The following is a 20541-nucleotide window of genomic DNA, read 5'->3' as shown; positions in this document are numbered from 1 at the left end:
CAGCCTTTTTCATTTGTAGATGTCTGTACCCAGACATGTAATGCTTCCGCTTGTTGCTTGATTGCTCTGACTGTTGGGTCATGTGACCCCTGTTTGTAATTATGCTGTGACGGCTCTTCTGAGCCTTTGTTTATATAGTTGTTGAGTTATGTTGTGATGCCATGTTGTACAGCACATACTTGCATGTTATGCGTACGTGTAATGTGTATTGCTATGTGTGGGATCTGACTATCTAGTTGTTTATTCTTAGTAGCCTCTCTTACCGGGAAATGTCTCCTAGTGCTTCCACTGAGCCCTGGTAGCTTGCTACTGTTCCGGAACACTTAGGCTGGCCAGCATGTGTCCTTCTTCGATCCTGTGTCTGTCCCTTCAGGGAAATGTCACGCGATGAATACCGGAGTCCTGCTAGCCCGCTACAGCCCGGTTCACCGGAGTCCTGTTAGCCCAGTGCTACAGCCTGGATTCACTCGCTGATGACCGACACGTTCGATGCTGGGTCATGAATGCCTGTCCCTGTACGTTAGTGCCACTTTGGGTTTACGACTAGCCATGTCAGCCCGGGCTCTTTATCATATGGATGCTAGCGACACCATCATATACGTGTGCCAAAATGCGCAAACGGTCCCGGGCAAAGGTAAGGCGACACCCGTGAGGATACCGTGCGTGAGGCCGCAAAGCGATATGAGGTGTTACATGCTAGATAGATGTGGCATCGAGTCGGGGTCCTGACAGCTTTGCTATCAGAGCCTGACTGCTTGTAGGTTTACCAAGCCAAACTGGTCGAAGTTGAGTCTAGAAATTCTTTAGTTATATAAGGGAATTGATTGTGGGATGGAACGTAAGGCTCTTTTTACTCCTTTACCTCATGGCCTTCTGATCTGAGTCGTCCTATCTTTCCTACGGGGTTAAGGAACTAGGCTTCTCTTCCGTCTATCAGGATCACGTGTTACTACTCCGTAGTTCCATAGGACTGGTTGATCAGAGTCATACCCCAGCTTTGAGTATTTCCAGTGTAGTCTGTTTAGTATGATCTCAGAACCTTGAGTAATGCTGATGAGTATGTTACCACCCCATGTTTAGTAGGATGTCTCATTCTGAGCATTTTACTGCCGTTATGCTGCCGGATTTTCCCTAGGAGCTCGAGTGATACTAATTCCTTGTCCTACATTCTACAGTCCTTAGTTGTTGCTGATTCCGTCCTTGATTCGTTTCTCAGGATGTCATCAGCTAAGCGAAGTTCCGTTGCTCGTAGCCAGAACCACGGAGATGGTAGGGATGAGGATCCTCCCGACCAGCCTTCGTTGACAGAGTTCATGCTAGAGATGGAAAGGAACAAGCATGAGTCTAACCGCTTGTTGGCACGTATCGAGGAGAACACCGCATCTCAGTTCAAAGGGTCTGCTACCATTCATGACTTCATTCGTTTGCACCCACCTACCTTTCATCATTCCATCGGGCCACTCGATGCAGATGACTGGCTCCGTAGCATCACTCATAAGCTGCGTTCCGCGAGCGTAGCTGAAGATGACAAGGTCACTTATGCCACATATCACCTGGAAGGTCCTGCTAGTCTTTGGTGGCAGAACTATGAGGCTATGTTTCCAGCTGGCCAGATTCCTACCTGGAAGGATTTCACTGAGGCTTTTCGCGAGCATCACATTCCCCAAGCCCTCCTTGATCACAAGAGAGAAGAGTTCTGCAGTTTCACCCAGAGTAAGATGGCTGTTGATGCTTATAGCAGAGAGTTCGAGAACCTCGCTCGCTATGCCACAGAAGAAGTGTCCACGGATGCTAAGAAGCAGGCTAGGTTCCGGAAGGGTCTCAACCCCAAGTTGCGTCGTGATCTTCACCTGCATCATTGCGATACATTCCAAGCCCTTGTGAACAAAGCCATCAATGCAGAGACAGCTCAGCTCACTTACGAGGAGTCTCGTAAGCACACCCGTGATTTGGGATCTTCCTCCGGTTCTAGTTCCCAGAAACGCCGGATTTGGGTTTCAAACTCTGCTCTTCCTTCCGGTTATGCACCGAGGCCGTCCTATGTGGTGCCTTCCCCAGCTCAGTCGTATGTTCCACCCAGGCCTACTGGTAGACCGCTTGTTAGTGCGGGTCCCCGTCCAACCTCAGGGACTTGCTTCACATGCGGGAAGCCAGGACACTATGCACGTGACTGCTCTCAGACTAGTTATGCTCCACCCCAGCCCGAGAAGACTGTTGGCTGTGTTAAGCCATCACGCAAGATGATCAGTGTTAAGTCAGCCCCCACTGAACGTGGATGTGTGCATCACGTCTCAGCTAAAGACGCTCATGATGATCCAGATGTCGTTCTTAGTACACTCCTTGTCAATTGTCACCCAGCATCAGTTCTATTTGATACTGGGGCATCTCACTCCTTCATTTCTGAAGGCTATGCTCGTTTGCACGACATGTCATTTTGTGATATGCCAACTCCGCTTGAAATCCAAACCCCAGGGTCTAGATGGCAGACCACCAGAATCAGCCATGGTAACGAAATCCTTGTTGATAGAATTGTATTCCTTGCATCACTTGTAGCCCTCAAGTCCTCAGATATTAACATCATCTTGGGTATGGACTGGATGACAGCTCATCATGCCAAGATTGATTGTTACACAAGATCTGTTCAGCTTACACACCCGTCTGGCAAGATAGTCACCGTCTCCACTAGAGTTGCAGAGCGTCAGCTCTATTCTCTTAATGCCAGCCCTCTTCCAGACCTTGAAGATATCCCGGTAGTCCGTGACTTTCCGGATGTCTTTCCAGAGGAACTGCCAGGTGTTCCACCTGACAGAGATGTAGAGTTCGTCATAGATCTTATCCCAGGAACAGCTCCAATCTCCCGGAGACCTTACAAGATGGCACCCCTAGAACTAGCCGAGCTTAAGAAACAACTCGATGAGTCCTTGCAAAAGGGTTTCATCCGTCCTAGTTCTTCTCCTTGGGCTTGCCCCGTCCTCTTTGTCAAGAAGAAAGACGGTACGGACCGGATGGTCGTTGATTATCGTCCCGTTAATTTGGTCACGATAAAGAACAAGTATCCACTCCCCAGGATCAACGACCTGTATGATCAGCTCGCTGGATCCTCAGTCTTCTCCAAGATGGATTTAAGGTTAGGCTACCATCAAATCAAAATCAGAAACGGGGACATTCCCAAGACAGCTTTTGTCACTCGTTATGGCCAGTACGAGTACACCGTCATGTCCTTTGGCCTAACCAACGCCCCAGCCACATTCTCCCGCCTGATGAACTCGATCTTCATGGAGTACTTAGATAAGTTCGTCGTGGTTTACCTCGATGATATTCTTATTTACTCGAAGAACGAGGAAGAGCATGCCGAACATCTTAGACTTGTGTTAGAAAAACTCAGAGAGCACCGCCTTTATGCCAAGTTCTCCAAGTGTGAATTTTGGTTGCCAGAAGTGACCTACCTAGGCCACGTAATCTCTGGTAAGGGCATTGCTGTCAATCCCGAGAGAGTTCAAGCCGTTCTCGATTGGACTCCACCTGAGACCGTTAAACAAGTTAGGAGTTTCCTTGGTCTAGCCAGCTATTGTCGCCGCTTTGTTGAAAACTTCTCCAAAGTAGCCAAACCCCTCACGGAACTTCTCAAGAAAGATAAAAAGTTCGAGTGGTCCCCACAGTGTGAGTACAGTTTTCAGGAACTGAAAAGACGCCTGACCTCTGCTCCCATACTTGTGCCACCGGATTTCACTAAAGACTTTATTATCTACTGCAACGCCTCACGACAGGGACTAGGTTGCATTCTTATGCAGGATCGTCATGTGATTGACTATGCATCTCGACAGTTGCATCCACATGAGGAGAATTATCCTACACATGATCTAGAGCTTGCAGCCGTAGTCTATGCACTCAAGACCTGGCGACATTACCTCCTTGGTAAACGTTGCGAGATCTACACCGATCACCAGAGTCTCAAGTATATCTTCACCCAACCAGATTTGAACCTTAGGCAAAGACGTTGGTTGGAGTTGATCACAGATTATGATCTAGGGATTACCTACACCCCAGGCAAAGCCAATGTCATGGCTGATGCGCTAAGCCGTAAATCCTATTGCAACAATCTCATGTTGCAGCAAGGCCAACCACTTCTCCATGAGGAATTCTGTAAGCTTAACCTTCACATTGCTCCTCGCGGATTCCTTTCTACCCTGGTGGCGAAACCTGATCTTGAAGATCGGATTATCGCTGCTCAAAAGCAAGACACAGGAATTTCTCGGATCAAGAGAAACATTAAGAAGGGAGTTGGTGGATGTTTCTCTATGGATGATCGTGGAGTTGTTTTCTTTGAGAATCGCTTGGTGGTTCCCAAGAATCAACATCTGCGACAACTGATCCTTAAGGAGGCGCATGAATCTCCTCTCACGATTCATCCCGGTAGTACTAAGATGTATCAGGACCTACGCCAGAGGTTCTGGTGGACTAGGATGAAAAGAGAAATCGCTGAGTTCATTGCTAAATGTGACGTTTGTCGTCGCGTTAAGGCAGAGCATCAAAGACCTGCTGGCACCCTTCAGCCTTTAGCTATTCCTGAATGGAAATGGGATAAAGTTGGTATGGACTTCATCACCGGCTTTCCCAGGACCAAGAGAGGGAATAACGCTATCTTCGTAGTCGTTGATCGTCTTTCCAAAGTGGCTCACTTCCTTCCTGTTCGAGAGAGTATCACTGCTAGTCAGCTTGCTGACTTATATATTTCTCGAATAGTGTCACTCCATGGTGTTCCACTAGAGATCAATTCGGACCGTGGCAGTCTTTTCACTTCTCATTTCTGGGAGAGTTTCCAAACTGCCATGGGAACCCATCTTTCCTTCAGTACCGCTTTCCACCCTCAGTCGAGTGGTCAGGTGGAACGGGTAAATCAAATTCTCGAAGACATGCTCAGAGCTTGCGTTATCTCTTTCGGTATGAATTGGGAGAAATGTCTTCCTTTCGCCGAGTTTGCCTATAACAATAGCTACCAATCCAGCCTCAAGCAAGCTCCTTTTGAGGTTCTCTATGGACGAAGATGTCGAACACCTTTGAACTGGTCAGAAACCGGTGAAAGACAATTCTTTGGACCGGATATGATCCAGGAGGCAGAAGAGCAAGTTCGCATCATTCGTGAGAATTTGAAAACAGCCCAGTCTCGTCAGAAGAGCCAGTACGATCGTCATCATAAGGATATGACCTATGAGATTGGCGACCAAGCTTACCTTCGGGTTACTCCTTTGAAGGGTACCCATCGTTTCGGTATCAAGGGCAAGTTGGCTCCTCGTTACATTGGTCCCTTTCGCATTCTCGCTAAACGAGGAGGGGTTGCCTACCAGTTGGAACTACCCCCACATCTTTCTCGAGTTCATGATGTCTTCCACGTCTCTCAACTCAGGCGTTGCTTCTCGGATCCCATCCGCGGAGTGGACCACGAAACGCTTGATCTCCAAGATAACCTCACATACCGAGAGTACCCGGTTCGCATTCTTGATCAAGCAGAGCGTGTCACTCGACGTCAGAACATCAAGTTTCTCAAAGTTCTGTGGTCTCATCATTCCGAGAGAGAGGCTACTTGGGAGCGAGAAGATCGTCTTCGACTGGAGTACCCCGCTTTCTTTCCGTCGACCCCTGAATCTCGAGACGAGATTCTGTCAAGTGGGGGCGAGTTGTCACTTCCCTAGTCTGGTATGACTTAGACTAGCTAGCTATTTGTGCATCATATTTAAAATTTCATTTAAATTTGAAATGAGGATTGGTGGAACCCTCAGAATCATTTTTGAAAATGACCCAAATAAAAATTTCTCCAAAAGGGTCCAAGAAAATGCTCATGATGCCCTCTAAAAATATTGGACAGAGATAAAAATCAAAACAATATTTTTAGGAGCTCATGGATATTTATTTTGGCCATTTGGATTAATTCTATAATTATTTGCTTTGGACATATATTATTATATATTTGAAATATATGTCCAAAAATTGTGCCTTTTGTTGAGGAGCCCTGGAATAATACCCTTAGCCCCTATAAAAATTGGCATAAGCAAATAAAATGGTTTAGTATTTTATTAAACCAAACAAATGTCAGAAAAAAATAGAAAAGGGAATTAAAAAAAAACAGGAAAACCTCACCTGTGCTTACCTGGGGCTCTCCCCTGCGCAGCCCAGCAGCAGCAGGCCGGCCCAGCCAGGAGGTGGCCCAGCCCACCTGGCCCCCCTCCTCTGTCGTCTTCCTTCCCGACAGGGGAACGGAGTGTGGCCGGCGCGCGCGCGCGCCACCGCGCCACGCCTCCTCCCTCCCTGCCTGCCTGTCCTCCCCTCGCCGCTCTGGATGGACCGCACGTCGCCACGCAGCCGCCCCGGTCTTTTTCCCCTCCCTCTCGCTCTCCCTCCTCCCTGGTTCTCTCTTCCCCGAGCGCACCCGAGCGCAGCCGCGCCATCGCTCGCCGTTGCCATAGCCACCGCCTCCCCCTCGCCTCCCCGTCGTCCCCAGGAGCTCCGCCTCGTCGCCAGCTACCTCCTCGCCGAGCCACGCAAGCCGGAGTGCCCCGTGGAGCCGTCACCGTCGCCAAATTCGACTCCGGCCGCCGTGGATCCTCGCCGGCGATTCGGGAGCTACCGGGCATCCCCGACCTCGCCCTCGCGCTCGCTGGTTCCGCGGTGAGCCCCCGCACCGAACCCCCTCCTCCCCGTGTCCGTTTGCGCCGTCTAGGCCTTAGCTCCGCCATGGCCGAAGCTCGCCTCCGCTCGAGCTTGTCGCCGGCGTTGCTCCGGCGACCTTTTGGCCACGCCAGTGCATCTAGCACTCTCGCCGCACCTCGTAGTGCCCCGCTAGCGCTTTAGTTCACGCGTTTGCACGCTGCAGCCGCGTCCCCGAACACAGCCGAGCTCCGGCCGCCGCCACAAGCTTGCTCCGGCGAGCTCCGGCGCCCCCGCAGCCCCCCAACCAGCTCCCCTGGTTGCGGACGAAGACGGGCTACGCCCCGGTGGTCTTCGCGCGATCAAACGCCGTCTGTAACGCAAGTCCGGCGAGTCGCCACCGCGCTAATGGTCGCCGCCGGCCAGAACTCCGGCGGGCTGACGTGGCTTAGCTAATTAGTCACTAATCCCCCACCTACTGACGCTGACCAGTGGGCCCAGGGTTTAGTCAAAGCTAGTCAGCCCGGGTTTGACTCGGGGTTAACCCCAGTGTCACTGACGTGTGGGACCCACACGTCAGGTTTGACCCTGGACAGCCGCGTTGACCCGCTGACGTCGTGCTGACGTCATGCTGGCGCAGTATATAAATTCTGGATTTAATTAAATCAGGAAAATTCCAGAAATTGATTTAAACTTCAAAAATTCATATCAATTCAACCGTAGCTCAGATTAAAATAATTTATATATGAAAAATTATCAGAAAAATGCAACCTTTCCATCTGTACTAGTTTCATGCATGAAAAACCAACTTATACATGCTGAATATGGGAAAACACATTATGGCATATATAAGAGACCTAATTTAGAAATGCATTTGAACCTTTGGTTCAAATGGACTTCAAACCAATTGAACACTAGTTGCATTAGCTCAACAGCATCACATTTACATGCCATGCTCATGCATCATATTGTTGCATATGATTGTGTTTTGATTGCCGGCACCGTTCCTTCTCGATAGGTCCTGCTCCGGAGACGTTCCAGAGTACCTGTCTGTGAAGCAGTGCCTCCCTTGTTGTTTTACCAGGCAAGCAAACCCCCTTGTTCATTTCGATAAAACCCTACTCTCTCGCTCCTGCTCTCAGTTATTGCATTAGGACAACAACGATTCATCTGCTACTTTGTGTTGCGGTAGTTGAACCCATTCCTCTGCATGACCTGTCATTGCCACAGTAAATAGTTGAAACCCACTAGCATGTGTAGGAGTTGATTGAAGCCACTGATGTGTTTCTACCATGCTATGCCTGCTATTGCTTAGAGTTGTGTCAGGTCTGATTCATTGGGAATGAATTGGAGTGTTACGATATGTTCTGATGCTGAGAGTGAAGTGTGTGAACACGATTTGGTAAAGGTAGCGGTGAGAGGCCATGTAGGAGTACATGGTGGGTTGTCTCACTAGAACCGTCCTTAAGCCCTGAGTTCTGTGTATGTTGTCCAATGACTCGATACTACCACACATTGGGCTCCGGGCCCTCCAAGCCCTCTCGACTTATTAACCAACTTGATCTCTGTCCAGGAGTCGCAACTAGTTTCTGGTGTTTGTAGGTAGTGCTATTTTTCTACCAAGTGGCACCCGGCAGGGTGGGCTTGGGACAGACTAGGCACACGTGGCCCGGTGTACCGAGTGGCACCCGGTTGGTGGGCTCGGGAACCCTGTACACATCGTTTGGGGCCGTAAGCGACACCCCGGCCAGATCTCCTTGCGGATGGAACCCGAATAGGCGATAAACCTGGACTAGAGTCTTGTGTGGTTAGTCAGGTCGTGGCCGACACCCTCGCCAGGCTTCCGCTTGAAGGTTGCCGAGATACATGACGTGTACATGGCGGTAAGTGGCGAGAGCGTGTGTGAAGAAGTACACCCCTGCAGGGTTAACATGATCTATTCGAATAGCCGGGTCCGCGGTTATGGACTTCTTGGATGCTTACATGGTACATAGACAACTTGAAGTGGATACTATAAAATGCTCAAGACAAGTGTGAGTGCTATGGATGGCCTTCTCGTAGGGAGACGGGGATGAATCCATAGTAGTGTATTGTATGGTGATTAGTGGACTCGTGTTCGTTGTTTCACCTCAAAAGTTTCTGGTAGTCGTAGAACAGGATAGCCACAGAGTCAAAGCTGGCTTGCTGCAACTAAACCCCAAATTACCCTCTTGATACAAATGCATGTATGATAGGATCTGATGTAAGTCTTGCTGAGTACCTTTGTACTCATGTTGCTTTATTTATGTTTTTGCAGCGGAGACTTCGGTCTTACTAGGGTTCTCATGGACTTCGACTAGTAGCTAGTACCTCAGCTACGATCTTGATCGGATGTTGTAGATAGTCAGGCTCTTCAGCCTTTTTCATTTGTAGATGTCTGTACCCAGACATGTAATGCTTCCGCTTGTTGCTTGATTGCTCTGACTGTTGGGTCATGTGACCCCTGTTTGTAATTATGCTGTGACGGCTCTTCTGAGCCTTTGTTTATATAGTTGTTGAGTTATGCTGTGATGCCATGTTGTACAGCACATACTTGCATGTTATGCGTACGTGTAATGTGTATTTGCTATGTGTGGGATCTGACTATCTAGTTGTTTATTCTTAGTAGCCTCTCTTACCGGGAAATGTCTCCTAGTGCTTCCACTGAGCCCTGGTAGCTTGCTACTGCTCCGGAACACTTAGGCTGGCCGGCATGTGTCCTTCTTCGATCCTGTGTCTGTCCCTTCGGGGAAATGTCACGCGATGAATACCGGAGTCCTGCTAGCCCGCTACAGCCCGGTTCACCGGAGTCCTGTTAGCCCAGTGCTACAGCCTGGATTCACTCGCTGATGACCGACACGTTCGATGCTGGGTCATGAATGCCTGTCCCTGTACGTTAGTGCCACTTTGGGTTTACGACTAGCCATGTCAGCCCGGGCTCTTTATCATATGGATGCTAGCGACACCATCATATACATGTGCCAAAATGCGCAAACGGTCCCGGGCAAAGGTAAGGCGACACCCGTGAGGATACCGTGCGTGAGGCCGCAAAGCGATATGAGGTGTTACATGCTAGATCGATGTGGCATCGAGTCGGGGTCCTGACACAGTATCAAATACCCAGGTGCTACTGCGAGCATTAGTAAGGTACACATCAATAACATGTATATCACATATACCTTTGTTTACTTTGCCATCCTTCTTATCCGCCAAATACTTGGGGCAGTTCCGCTTCGAGTGTCCAGTTTGCTTGCAGTAGAAGCACCCAGTCTCAGGCTTAGGTCCAGACTTGGGTTTCTTCTCTTGAGCAGCAACTTATTTGTTGTTCATCTTGAAGTTCCCCTTCTTCTTCCCTTTGCCCTTTTTCTTGAAACTGGTGGTCTTATTGGCCATCAACACTTGATGCTCCTTCTTGATTTCTACCTCCATAGCCTTTAGCATTGCGAAGAGCTCGGGAATAGTCTTGTTCATCCCTTGCATATTATAGTTCATCACGAAGCTCTTGTAGCTTGGTGGCAGTGATTGAAGAATTCTGTCAATGACACTATCATCAGGAAGATTAACTCCCAGTTGAATCAAGTGATTATTATACATAGACATTTTGAGTATGTGTTCACTGCCAGAACTATTCTCCTCCATCTTACAGCTATAGAACTTATTGGAGACTTCATATCTCTCAATTCGGGCATTTGCTTGAAATATTAACTTCAACTCCTGGAACATATCATATGCTCCATGACGTTCAAAACTTTGTTGAAGACCCGGTTCCAAGCCGTAAAGCATGGCACACTGAACTATTGAGTAGTCATCAGCTTTGCTCTGCCAGACGTTCTTAACGTCGTCAGTTGCATCTGCAGCAGGCCTGGCACCCAACGGTGCTTCCAGGACGTAATTCTTCTGTGCAGCAATGAGGATAATCCTCAGGTTACGGACCCAGTCCGTGTAATTGCTGCCATCATCTTTCAACTTAGCTTTCTCAAGGAACGCATTAAAATTCAACGGAACAACAGCACGAGCCATCTATCTACAACAAACATAGACAAGCAAAATACTATCAAGTACTAAGTTCATGATAAATTTAAGTTTAATTAATCATATTACTTAAGAACTCCTACTTAGACAGACATCTCTCTAGTAATCTAAGTGATCACGTGACCCAAATCAACTAAACCATGTCCGATCATCACGTGAGATGGAGTAGCTTCAATGATGAACATCACTATGTTGATCATATCTACTATATGATTCACGTTCGACCTTTCAGTCTCCGTGTTCCGAGGCCATATCTGTATATGCTAGGCTCGTCAAGTTTAACCTGAGTATTCCAAGTGTGCAACTGTTTTGCACCCGTTGTATTTGAACGTAGAGCCTATCACACCCGATCATCACGTGGTGTCTCAGCACGAAGAACTTTCGCAACGGTGCATACTCAGGGAGAACACTTCTTGATAATTTAGTGAGAGATCATCTTAAAATGCTACCATCAATCAAAGCAAGATAAGATGCATAAAGGATAAACATCACATGCAATCAATATAAGTGATATGATATGGCCATCATCATCTTGTGCTTGTGATCTCTATCTCCGAAGCACCGTCGTGATCACCATCGCTCGTAGCATCGTTGTCGTTACGCCATCTATTGCTTCTACGACTATCGCTACCGCTTAGTGATAAAGTAAAGCAATTACAGGGCGTTTGCATTTCATACAATAAAGCGACAACCATATGGCTCCTGCCAGTTGCCGATAACTTCGGTTACAAAACATGATCATCTCATACAGTAAAATATAGCATCACGTCTTGACCATGTCACATCACAACATGCCCTGCAAAAACAAGTTAGACGTCCTCTACTTTGTTGTTGCAAATTTTACGTGGCTGCTACGGGCTGAGCAAGAACCGTTCTTACCTACACATCAAAACCACAACGATAGTTCGTCAAGTTAGTGTTGTTTTAACCTTCGCAAGAACCGGGCGTAGCCACACTCGGTTCAACTAAAGTTGGAGAAACAGACACCCGCCAACCACCTGTGTGCAAAGCACGTCGGTAGAACTAGTCTCGCGTAAGCGTACGCGTAATGTCGGTCCGGGCCGCTTCATCCAACAATACCGCCGAACCAAAGTATGACATGCTGGTAAGCAGTATGACTTGTATTGCCCACAACTCACTTGTGTTCTACTCGTGCATATGACATCTACGCATAAAACCAGGCTCGGATGCCATTGTTTGAGAACATAGTAATTTCAAAAAAAATCCTACGCACACGCAAGATCATGGTGATGCATAGCAACGAGAGGGGAGAGTGTTGTCCACGTACCCTCGTAGACCGAAAGCGGAAGCGTTAGAACAATGCGGTTGATGTAGTCGTATGTCTTCACGATCCGACCGATCCAAGTACCGAACGTACGACACCTCCGAGTTCAGCACACGTTCAGCTCGATGACGATCCCCGGACTCCGATCCAATAGGGTGTCGGGGATGAGTTCCGTCAGCACAGCGACGTGGTGAAGATGATGATGTTCTACCGACGCAGGGCTTCGCCTAAGCACCACAACGATATGACCGAGGTGGAATATGGTGGAGGGGGCACCACACATGGCTAAGGAACGATCACGATGATCAACTTGTGTGTCTAGAGGTGCCCCCTGCCCCCGTATATAAAGGAGGGAGGGGGAGGTGCGGCCGGCCCTAGGGGTGCGCCTGGAGGACTCCCCCCCTCTTGCCTTTTTGGAGAAGGAAGGGGGAAGGGGGAAAGAGGAAAGGGGGGCGCCGCCCCTCCCCCTTCCTTGTCCTATTCGGACTAGGGGGGAGGGGGCGTGCGGCCTGCCCTGGCCGGCCCTCCTCTTCTCCCTTAGGGCCCATGTAGGCCCAATAACCCCCGGGGGGTTCCGGTAACCCCCCGGTACTCCGGTAAAATCCCGATTTCACCCTGAACGATTCCGATATCCAAATATAGGCTTCCAATATATCAATCTTTATGTCTCGACCATTTAGAGACTCCCCGTCATGTCTGTGATCACATCTGGGACTCCGAACAACCTTCGATACATCAAAACTTATAAACTCATAATAAAACTGTGTAACGTTAAGCGTGCGGACCCTACGGGTTCGAGAACTATGTAGACATGACCTAGAACTGTTTCTGGTCAATAACCAATAGCGGAACCTGGATGCTCATATTGGCTCCTACATATTCTACGAAGATCTTTATCGGTCAAACCGCATAACAACATACGTTGTTCCCTTTGTCATCGGTATGTTACTTGCCCGAGATTCGATCGTCGGTATCCAATACCTAGCTCAATCTCGTTATCGACAAGTCTCTTTACTCGTTACGTAATGCATCATTCCGTAACCAACTCATTGGCCACATTGCTTGCAAGGCTTATAGTGATGTGCATTACCGAGAGGGCCCAGAGATACCTCTCCGACAATCAGAGTGACAAAACCTAATCTCAAAATACGCCACTTGAACATGTACCATTAGAGACACCTGTAGAGCTCCTTTATAATCACACAGTTATGTTGTGACGTTTGGTAGCACACAAAGTGTTCCTCCGGTAAACGGGAGTTGCATAAGCTCATAGTTGTAGGAACTTTGTATAAGTCATGAAGAAAGCAATAGCAACATACTAAACGATCAAATGCTAAGCTAACGGAATGGGTCAGGTCAATCACATCATTCTCCTAATGATGTGATCCCGTTAATCAAATGACAACACATGTCTATGGTTAGGAAACATAACCATCTTTGATTAATGAGCTAGTCAAGTAGAGGCATACTAGTGACATTAAGTTTGTCTATGTATTCACACATGTATCATGTTTCCGGTTAATACAATTCTAGCATGAATAATAAACATTTATCATGATATGAGAAAATAAATAATAACTTTATTATTACCTCTAGGGCATATTTCCTTCATTTTCATCGCCGTGTAATCTTGGCATCTGAGCGAGTTAAAAAAGTTGGCCTCCGAATGAGGAGAGAACAGGCCGGTCACCTCGAGCCGTCGGCCGAGTCTTTATTTCCCATGGGCAAATGGACCTTCGGTCACACACCACAGTCCATTTGGCCCAAAACTATAGGAGGCATCCGAAATTGTTTCTAGAGCAGCGGCCCAGTCCCATTAGGCGCTCGGTGCTGAATGTACAAATCCACTACGTGGGATTTAACGGCCACGAACATCCAAAGCGCAAATCTAACGGTTCAGAACACTAATGGCCTGAGAGGGCTCGACTAGTGCGCAGCTTTAATGTTTCTAAATGTCGGGCATGTTTCGTAGTCCGCATCCACCTCAAATAGACCCTCGTGAGAAGAAAATTAGTTTTTTAGTTATCTAGATTGCATCAGATTTTTGCATAGCGCCAAACTTAAAGCGCCCCTCAGCCAGATTCGCTAAGGAACGGCCAAACGGCCGTTTCTAGCGACACAAGCTGAATCGAGCCATATCGAGCTCACATAGATGGGTCCAGTTGCACGGAGAGGACGAGCTAGTATACATCCCATAAGTGGTTTCTTCTCCTACATGTAAACTCCTTCTCTAATATCCTTTCTTTCGTTCCTTCAGATCTACACAACGGTGCTTCGATTCGAGATAAGCTCTACACAAAAAAGATGCACATCAATGTTATGGTTTCACTCAGGCGATCATTTGTGATCATGTTTGGAGTTATTTTTGACAAAATTCGTCGTGCATGGTCTGTGTTATGTGTTAATGACACTACTCAATCTCGGTCTCCTCTCCTGTGTCCTCCTACACCGACGTCATTGTCGACATCGTTCCTCTCGGCCACCTCTCTCGCGTACTATTGCACTAGTGCCACCGCCGGCGTAGTTCCTCTCAACCTCCTCTCCCGCATCCTATTTGTGAGAGTCGTCTTAATGGAAATGATAGACTACTCATATCAATAAGGAATTTCTTCTTTTTAGGGAGCCGAAGTTAAGCATTCTTAGTTTGGAGTAATTCTAGGATGGGCGACCGACCAGAAAGTTGCTCCCGGGTGCGCACGAGTGAGGACAAAGTGCACAGGAAAGACTAGTGTTGGCCTGTAGGGCCAGTCTAGATCCCGCCAGGCGTAACGGGCGGTAACTGGTGGCTATGATCGGGGCATGACAATTCTTATCAGAGAAGCCCCTTGTGGTTACACGGGCATGTGCGTGTCAGGTGCGCGGCCGCGTGGCGCATGGCACGTGTGGCCCGTTAAGGCATACACATGGCACACTCTAGAAAGAACACACATACGTGTACGCTCTTGATGGGCCGACAAGGACGTCGGTTTCTTTAAATGGGGGTGTACGTGAGAGTCTGGCTTAATAGAAATGATAGACTACTCATATCAACATGATAGACTACTCATATCAACATGATAGACTACTCATATCAACAAGGAATTCCTTCTTTTTCAGGAGCCAATTCGAAAAGAACTTCAAAGTTAAGCATGCTTGGCTAGTAATTCTAGGATGGGTGACCAAAGGGGAAGTTGCTCCCGGGTGCGTGAGTGAGGACAAAGTGCGCAGAAAGACTAGTGTTGGCGTGTGGGGCTAGTCTAGATCCCGCCAGGCGTAAAGGGCGGGAACTGGTGGCCATAGCCAGGGCATTACACTACTACACTCGAGCGCCGTCGTCAGCGTTGTCTTTTTGGCCTCCTCCTCCATGTTCTCCCACACTAAGCGGCCATGGCGCGCAAACTGCATTTCTCCTTCATCTTTTTCTGCCTCAGTGCCATGGCGTCATCAATGTTATGTGTAGTTGTCAACCTTGTCGAATGGACGTGATGTTGTGCCCGGCGCCGCGGTCGACGTCGTTCCTCTCGGCCTCCTCGCCCTTGGCCTACACTAACGCCGTCATCGCGAGCACACTGCCAAGGAAGTCTACTGTAACTGTGTCTGTCATGTGTAGGTGTTAACTTAATCATGTTGCGTGTATGCAACCGAACACCGAACACTTGCATGAGCCCAAACAACGCATGCAACTAAACACTAGGTAAAAATTGCTCCCCTAATGCAAGAAGTCTACATGCAGATATTGGTTTTACCTGCATTATTGAACCAGGGCCAACTGGGACGAGTATGCAAAGTGACAAAAAAGATGCAGGTAACCAAACGCGTCTGTCCTCTCCCTCCGGCGGGCGTTGCGGTGACACGCGTTGGGCAGCGATAGGTGCAAGTCTTGTTCGGTGTGGAGGATCCCAGTGACCTTTTGTTATTTCTTGTATTATTTTGGGCGGGTGGGGAGGAGGAGGCCTTTCTGAATGTATTTTTCGCGAGCAGGAAAAACGAAATTAACAAAACATAACTGGATATACGATTCCGTGAGCGATTAAGGGAAATGGGATTCCAGGTTGGAAAAAAGGATTTATTTTAGAAACAATTTTTCTTTTAATAACCAAGCTTTATTAAGCAAAGTTCACGATGCTAAGGATACAAACGGGATCATGCAACTGTCCCAACCAAACATGACGACCACAATCTAGAGAGTGACTAAATTTGGCTAACAAATGCGCCTCACTATTTGATGCCCGAGCCTCAAACTGAAAAGTACAGTTAAACTCCTTTGCACTTAGCTTAATCTCCTTTATAATCTGGCCATGGAGACCGATACATCCCCTGTTGATATCGTTTGCTACATGCTTGGAATCAGTAGCGACGACTATAGTGTGTACAAGGAGATCCTCAACTAAAGATAGAGCTTCTCTAGAAGCGGTAGTTTCAAGTGTTGCAACATCTTGCACTCTGTGGATCACCAGTGCCAACGATCCCAGATAGTTTCCATGGGAGTCCCTACATACCGCCACCGCTGAGCCTCCTCTTCGTGTTCTTGCTAGGATCGCGTCAACATAGATCTTAGCGAAACCTTGTGGCAGAGCAATCATTCGCGACCGTTCCCTTCGTCAAACTGGTGCAGGAGTAGGAGCAGTAGTAGTTTTGGCGCTTCTCCAAGTTCTGCAATGAAATATTTGACGAAAAGATTCGTTGTTAGTGGACTCTGAAACACCCACTTGTGTATCGATTTTCGTCTCGCCCACCACGTAGCCCAAAGAGTGGATACCATCCTTACAAACGCTTCGTGAGACGACACTTCCATCATCGTGAACATCCAATGTTTAGTGTTCGGTTCCGTCGTCGATATCATGTGAGCATTCAGCTGAAGACAACCACTAGCCCATGATTCTTTCAGTCCCAGCCACTCCGACATGGCCTAGCCCAACAATTTCTTCTTGACTTACGAGCCGCCGCCTCCCGTCCCCCTCCCAAGAAAAATTAGGATTCCCCCACCTCCTGCCGACGCTGCCACCGGTTCGCCTCAACTCGGGTGGCCTTAGGGCCATGGGGTGCGATGGATCCCAGCCCTTGTCGACGGGAGGGTTCTGTTTTTAGTTATTTCTTTGAGTGTTGTTAAGGTTTGTGTTCTGTTTAGAAAGGTGAGACAACAACGGCTCGTTGAAGATGGAATAAGGTTTTCCTCACATGCCCTCATCCTGATGGTGTGTCTAGTGTCGTCAGTGGGCGTGTGTCTCCGGCAGATCTGTCTTTTGCTGGATCTGCTCGAATCTGGTCGTCCTTCGTCTACGTTCGTATGTTTCCAGGCTGGATCCTTCTGATCTACGCTACTCTTCATCACTAGCCTTTGCTGTTCTGGCACGCTGGTCCTATGAGGTCTTAGCACGACGACTTCCCGACTTCTCTACTATAACAAGTTTTGCTCGACTCCGACGAGGGAGGGGTGATGACGGCGGCGCGCCTTCGGCTCGCTTCAGTGCTTGTAATCATCGCTAAGGTGGCCTACGGATCTGGATGTAATTTTTATTATTTCTGGTGTTCGTTGTGCTGCCATGATTAAAAATGAATAGATCGGAAGTTTTCTCGCAATTTTTTCTTGGCTCAATTCGGAAATCCGCAGCCTCGCTGATCCGACAAGACGCTAGACAAGCAGCCGTGGTCACGCCATCACGAATTCAATGGGTGTCGGCCAAGATTCCTCTACTCCGTCTATTTCTCTTTCGTCTGTACTGTGTTTAAAAAAAGTTGTGCGCAATTCAATAAAAAATGGAAAAATAAGAGGGAATAACAAGGGTTCCAATGTTCCCTCAAAAAAAAAAGGGTTCCAATGGGAATACGGACAGATTCGGTCGGACGCAACGCAACCGAAGCGGCCGAGCCAGGAAGGCAGCCTGATCCGACCACCGCGCCGCACCACCGTCCCGCCTCGCCGCGCTGTCCACCAGCCACCGCTATCCCTCGGGCCTCTATCGCTCCGCCGCCTGCTGCTACGCCGTCGAACCCCCGCCCCACGATCCTCCAAGCCCCACTCGTCCCCCCTGGCCTCTGCCGCTGCTGTTCCTGACGTCCCCTGCGGCGGTGACATGACTCGCTCCCGCGGCGAGGGCAGGGAGGAGGACCGGCCCGTGGCTTGCGAGACGGGGCCGCGGAAGAAGGGCAGGAAGAGGAAGCGGGGGAGCGCCAAGGCTCGGCCGCCTCCGCCTGCCTCGTCCCAGGAGCACCGCGCCACCACCAGCGACGACGACGGGTCGGCTCAGGTCAGGGCTATGGTGGCCGAGCAGATGCGGAATATCCTTGCCGTCGACGCCGCTAAGAAGAAGAAAGTTGCCGAGCTACGTAAGAACAACTGCTCTATGAAAGATCTGTTTTTGCCCCCTTCATTTGTGTATTTTCCGCACTTCTTTAAGGAATAATAACACTATATACCGATATCTGCTGTGATACTGATATGGAAGTTAACTCTAGTAGTTGTTTGTAGATTTCATTGGGTGTATTACTTTGTAGATAGATGGGTGGCAATTACGGAGTACATTACATTCTTTGATTGAATAGGAAATTAGCCCAAAACAAATGACTCGTCAGTATGAGTTCAGAGCGCCTTTCGATTTGCTTATTCGAAGGACCTTAGCTAGTCTTGCCATAGACCCCAGAGCGCGGCCTTTGCATACAACAAGCTGCGTTAGAGACTTGGTTGCTGTTGTAAGCCGCCCACCAATTTGTTGAAGGTAGCTCAGCTGTTCTTCATATGAAGGCTGCTTACCGGCATATCAGCACCAGTGTCAAGGCCACTAACATACATAGTGCTTTCAAAGGCACAAAAAGGACAGATCTAGGGCAAGGTTTTCGAGTCGACGAGTCGTTCTGGTGTAGCGACTTTTGACGAGTCGTGCCGTGCGATCGACTAATCGAGGTGTTTGAGTCGACTTCCAGTTACGACTCCTCGACTAGTCGTTCGACTCGAAAACAGGGATCTGGGGGCTCAGGTGAGTCACAAGTCACAACACGGCAAAAATGCCTCAATCTCAAACTCTTCAAAGAGGCGTTTTCTCCCATTAAATGCGTATCATACGTATGATGACTACTAGTCATAATGTTCTTAGTTTTGTCATAATCACTTAGTGCTCATGGTTGTTTGGCCATATTTAGTTTCCTTCACTTTATTGCCAACTTGGCCAGTATGTTCAGAGTATGCCTTTTGTATTTCTACATGTACATGTTGACGACTGCTTTATAAAGCACCTAGTCAGATTATAAGTGTGGTCACTTCATATGTCGAAAAGGCTCTCTCACTAAAACATTTTCATGATTTTTGTTCGCCGCCCCATGTCCTCAATCGTATGCAGTTGATCTGGAAAATTAGAGAAAGAATTAGGCGGTTAATCTGTTATCTCTAAGTAATTATTTACTCTAATTGGGCATCAAACATGTGTTTCTTTCTTTCTGACAATATCCATGGCTATAAATTGCATATATTGTAGTTAAAGGCCTCTCTGGGGAACGTGACCTTTCTGTGGAGGATACGTTTGGTGACTCCAATGATGGCAGCCTTGAGAGTCTTCAGGCTCGTAAAGTTGCATTGTTGGTCTCAAAGTCAGTCGTCAGCCTGTCTTCTTTTGCAGGTATATCATAGGTTTACTTAGTAGCCATTTTTTTCTCTATATTTAGTTTGAGATGAAGCCCCAGTAAGGTGTTGTTAATAAAATTTAGGTGGAAAGAGGATCCGTGTATGTTCGGGATTTGTGATGCATGGAACAGACAATACTGGTGCAAATATGATTTTAACCTCAGCAACACTTGTTAGATCTCTGAATGGAGACAGTAATGTGATATCTGATGTGACGGTAATTGCTGCCTTAATCCATTGCCAAACATGTAGATTTACTCTTATCAGTTGGTCTTGATTGTTTTGCTGGACAACTGATTTCAGGTCAAGGTTCTTCTACCTGATGGGCATATAACAGATGGCCACATCTTTCTTGTGGATTTTCACTATAATGTAGCTGTCGTCAAAATTGCAGCTTATTTAGCGCTCTTAGAAGAAGGCACTACCAACAATGGAGCCGTGTTAGCACTTGGACGTGCATATGAAGGCGGTCTTCTCATGTGTTCACGTGGTCAAGTTGTAAACAAAAAAAGCAAATTTGGGTGCGCGGAGCTATTGGTGTCAAGCTGCAAGGTTTCCATGGTATAAAATACACCGTCTTGAGTTTTAGTGCTATTGGTGTCATTCTTTGTTTTTCTGTTATTATTTTTATCTCAGTCTAGTGAAATCTAGCCCATTCATCAATGTGAACTGTTTACTTAAAAAGAAGGGGAAAAAGTTTCTACCAAAAAGACCTTGATGTTCTTGATTGATCTGTTTTTTTACAAACTACACCAAATACTAGGTTAATTCTACTATAATTTTTCATGTGCATTATTCTTGATCTCACATTTTGGTTGTCAGACAAGTTAGACATTGGTGAACACTAAAATACACAGTGTTACAACTTACAAATAGAGTTTCAGTAGCATGCATGCTCTAGTAAGGCACACAATTCCACTATTATAACGGGCACACTTAGAATTAGCTCAAAGTGCAGGTAGGAGCCACA

At 47.7% G+C, this 20541-nt stretch overlaps 1 protein-coding gene across 1 annotated transcript in view; it reads left to right on the top strand.

Moving 5' to 3' along the window:
- Positions 1-17787: 17787 nt before the first annotated feature.
- LOC119366178 (putative protease Do-like 14) overlaps positions 17788-20541 on the top strand; it is a 6737-nt gene continuing 3983 nt past the window's right edge. The window contains exons 1-4 of the mRNA XM_037631871.1: positions 17788-18283; positions 19426-19566; positions 19655-19788; positions 19875-20132. Of these exons, the coding sequence (XP_037487768.1) occupies positions 18031-18283; positions 19426-19566; positions 19655-19788; positions 19875-20132 (786 nt within the window). The 5' untranslated portion in view covers positions 17788-18030. The remainder of the gene's footprint in view (positions 18284-19425; positions 19567-19654; positions 19789-19874; positions 20133-20541) is intronic.

The sequence above is a fragment of the Triticum dicoccoides genome, chromosome 2B, assembly GCF_002162155.2.
Source record: "Triticum dicoccoides isolate Atlit2015 ecotype Zavitan chromosome 2B, WEW_v2.0, whole genome shotgun sequence".
In the NCBI taxonomy this organism is placed as follows: Eukaryota; Viridiplantae; Streptophyta; class Magnoliopsida; order Poales; family Poaceae; genus Triticum; species Triticum dicoccoides.
This window is presented reverse-complemented; position numbering and strand designations above follow the sequence as displayed.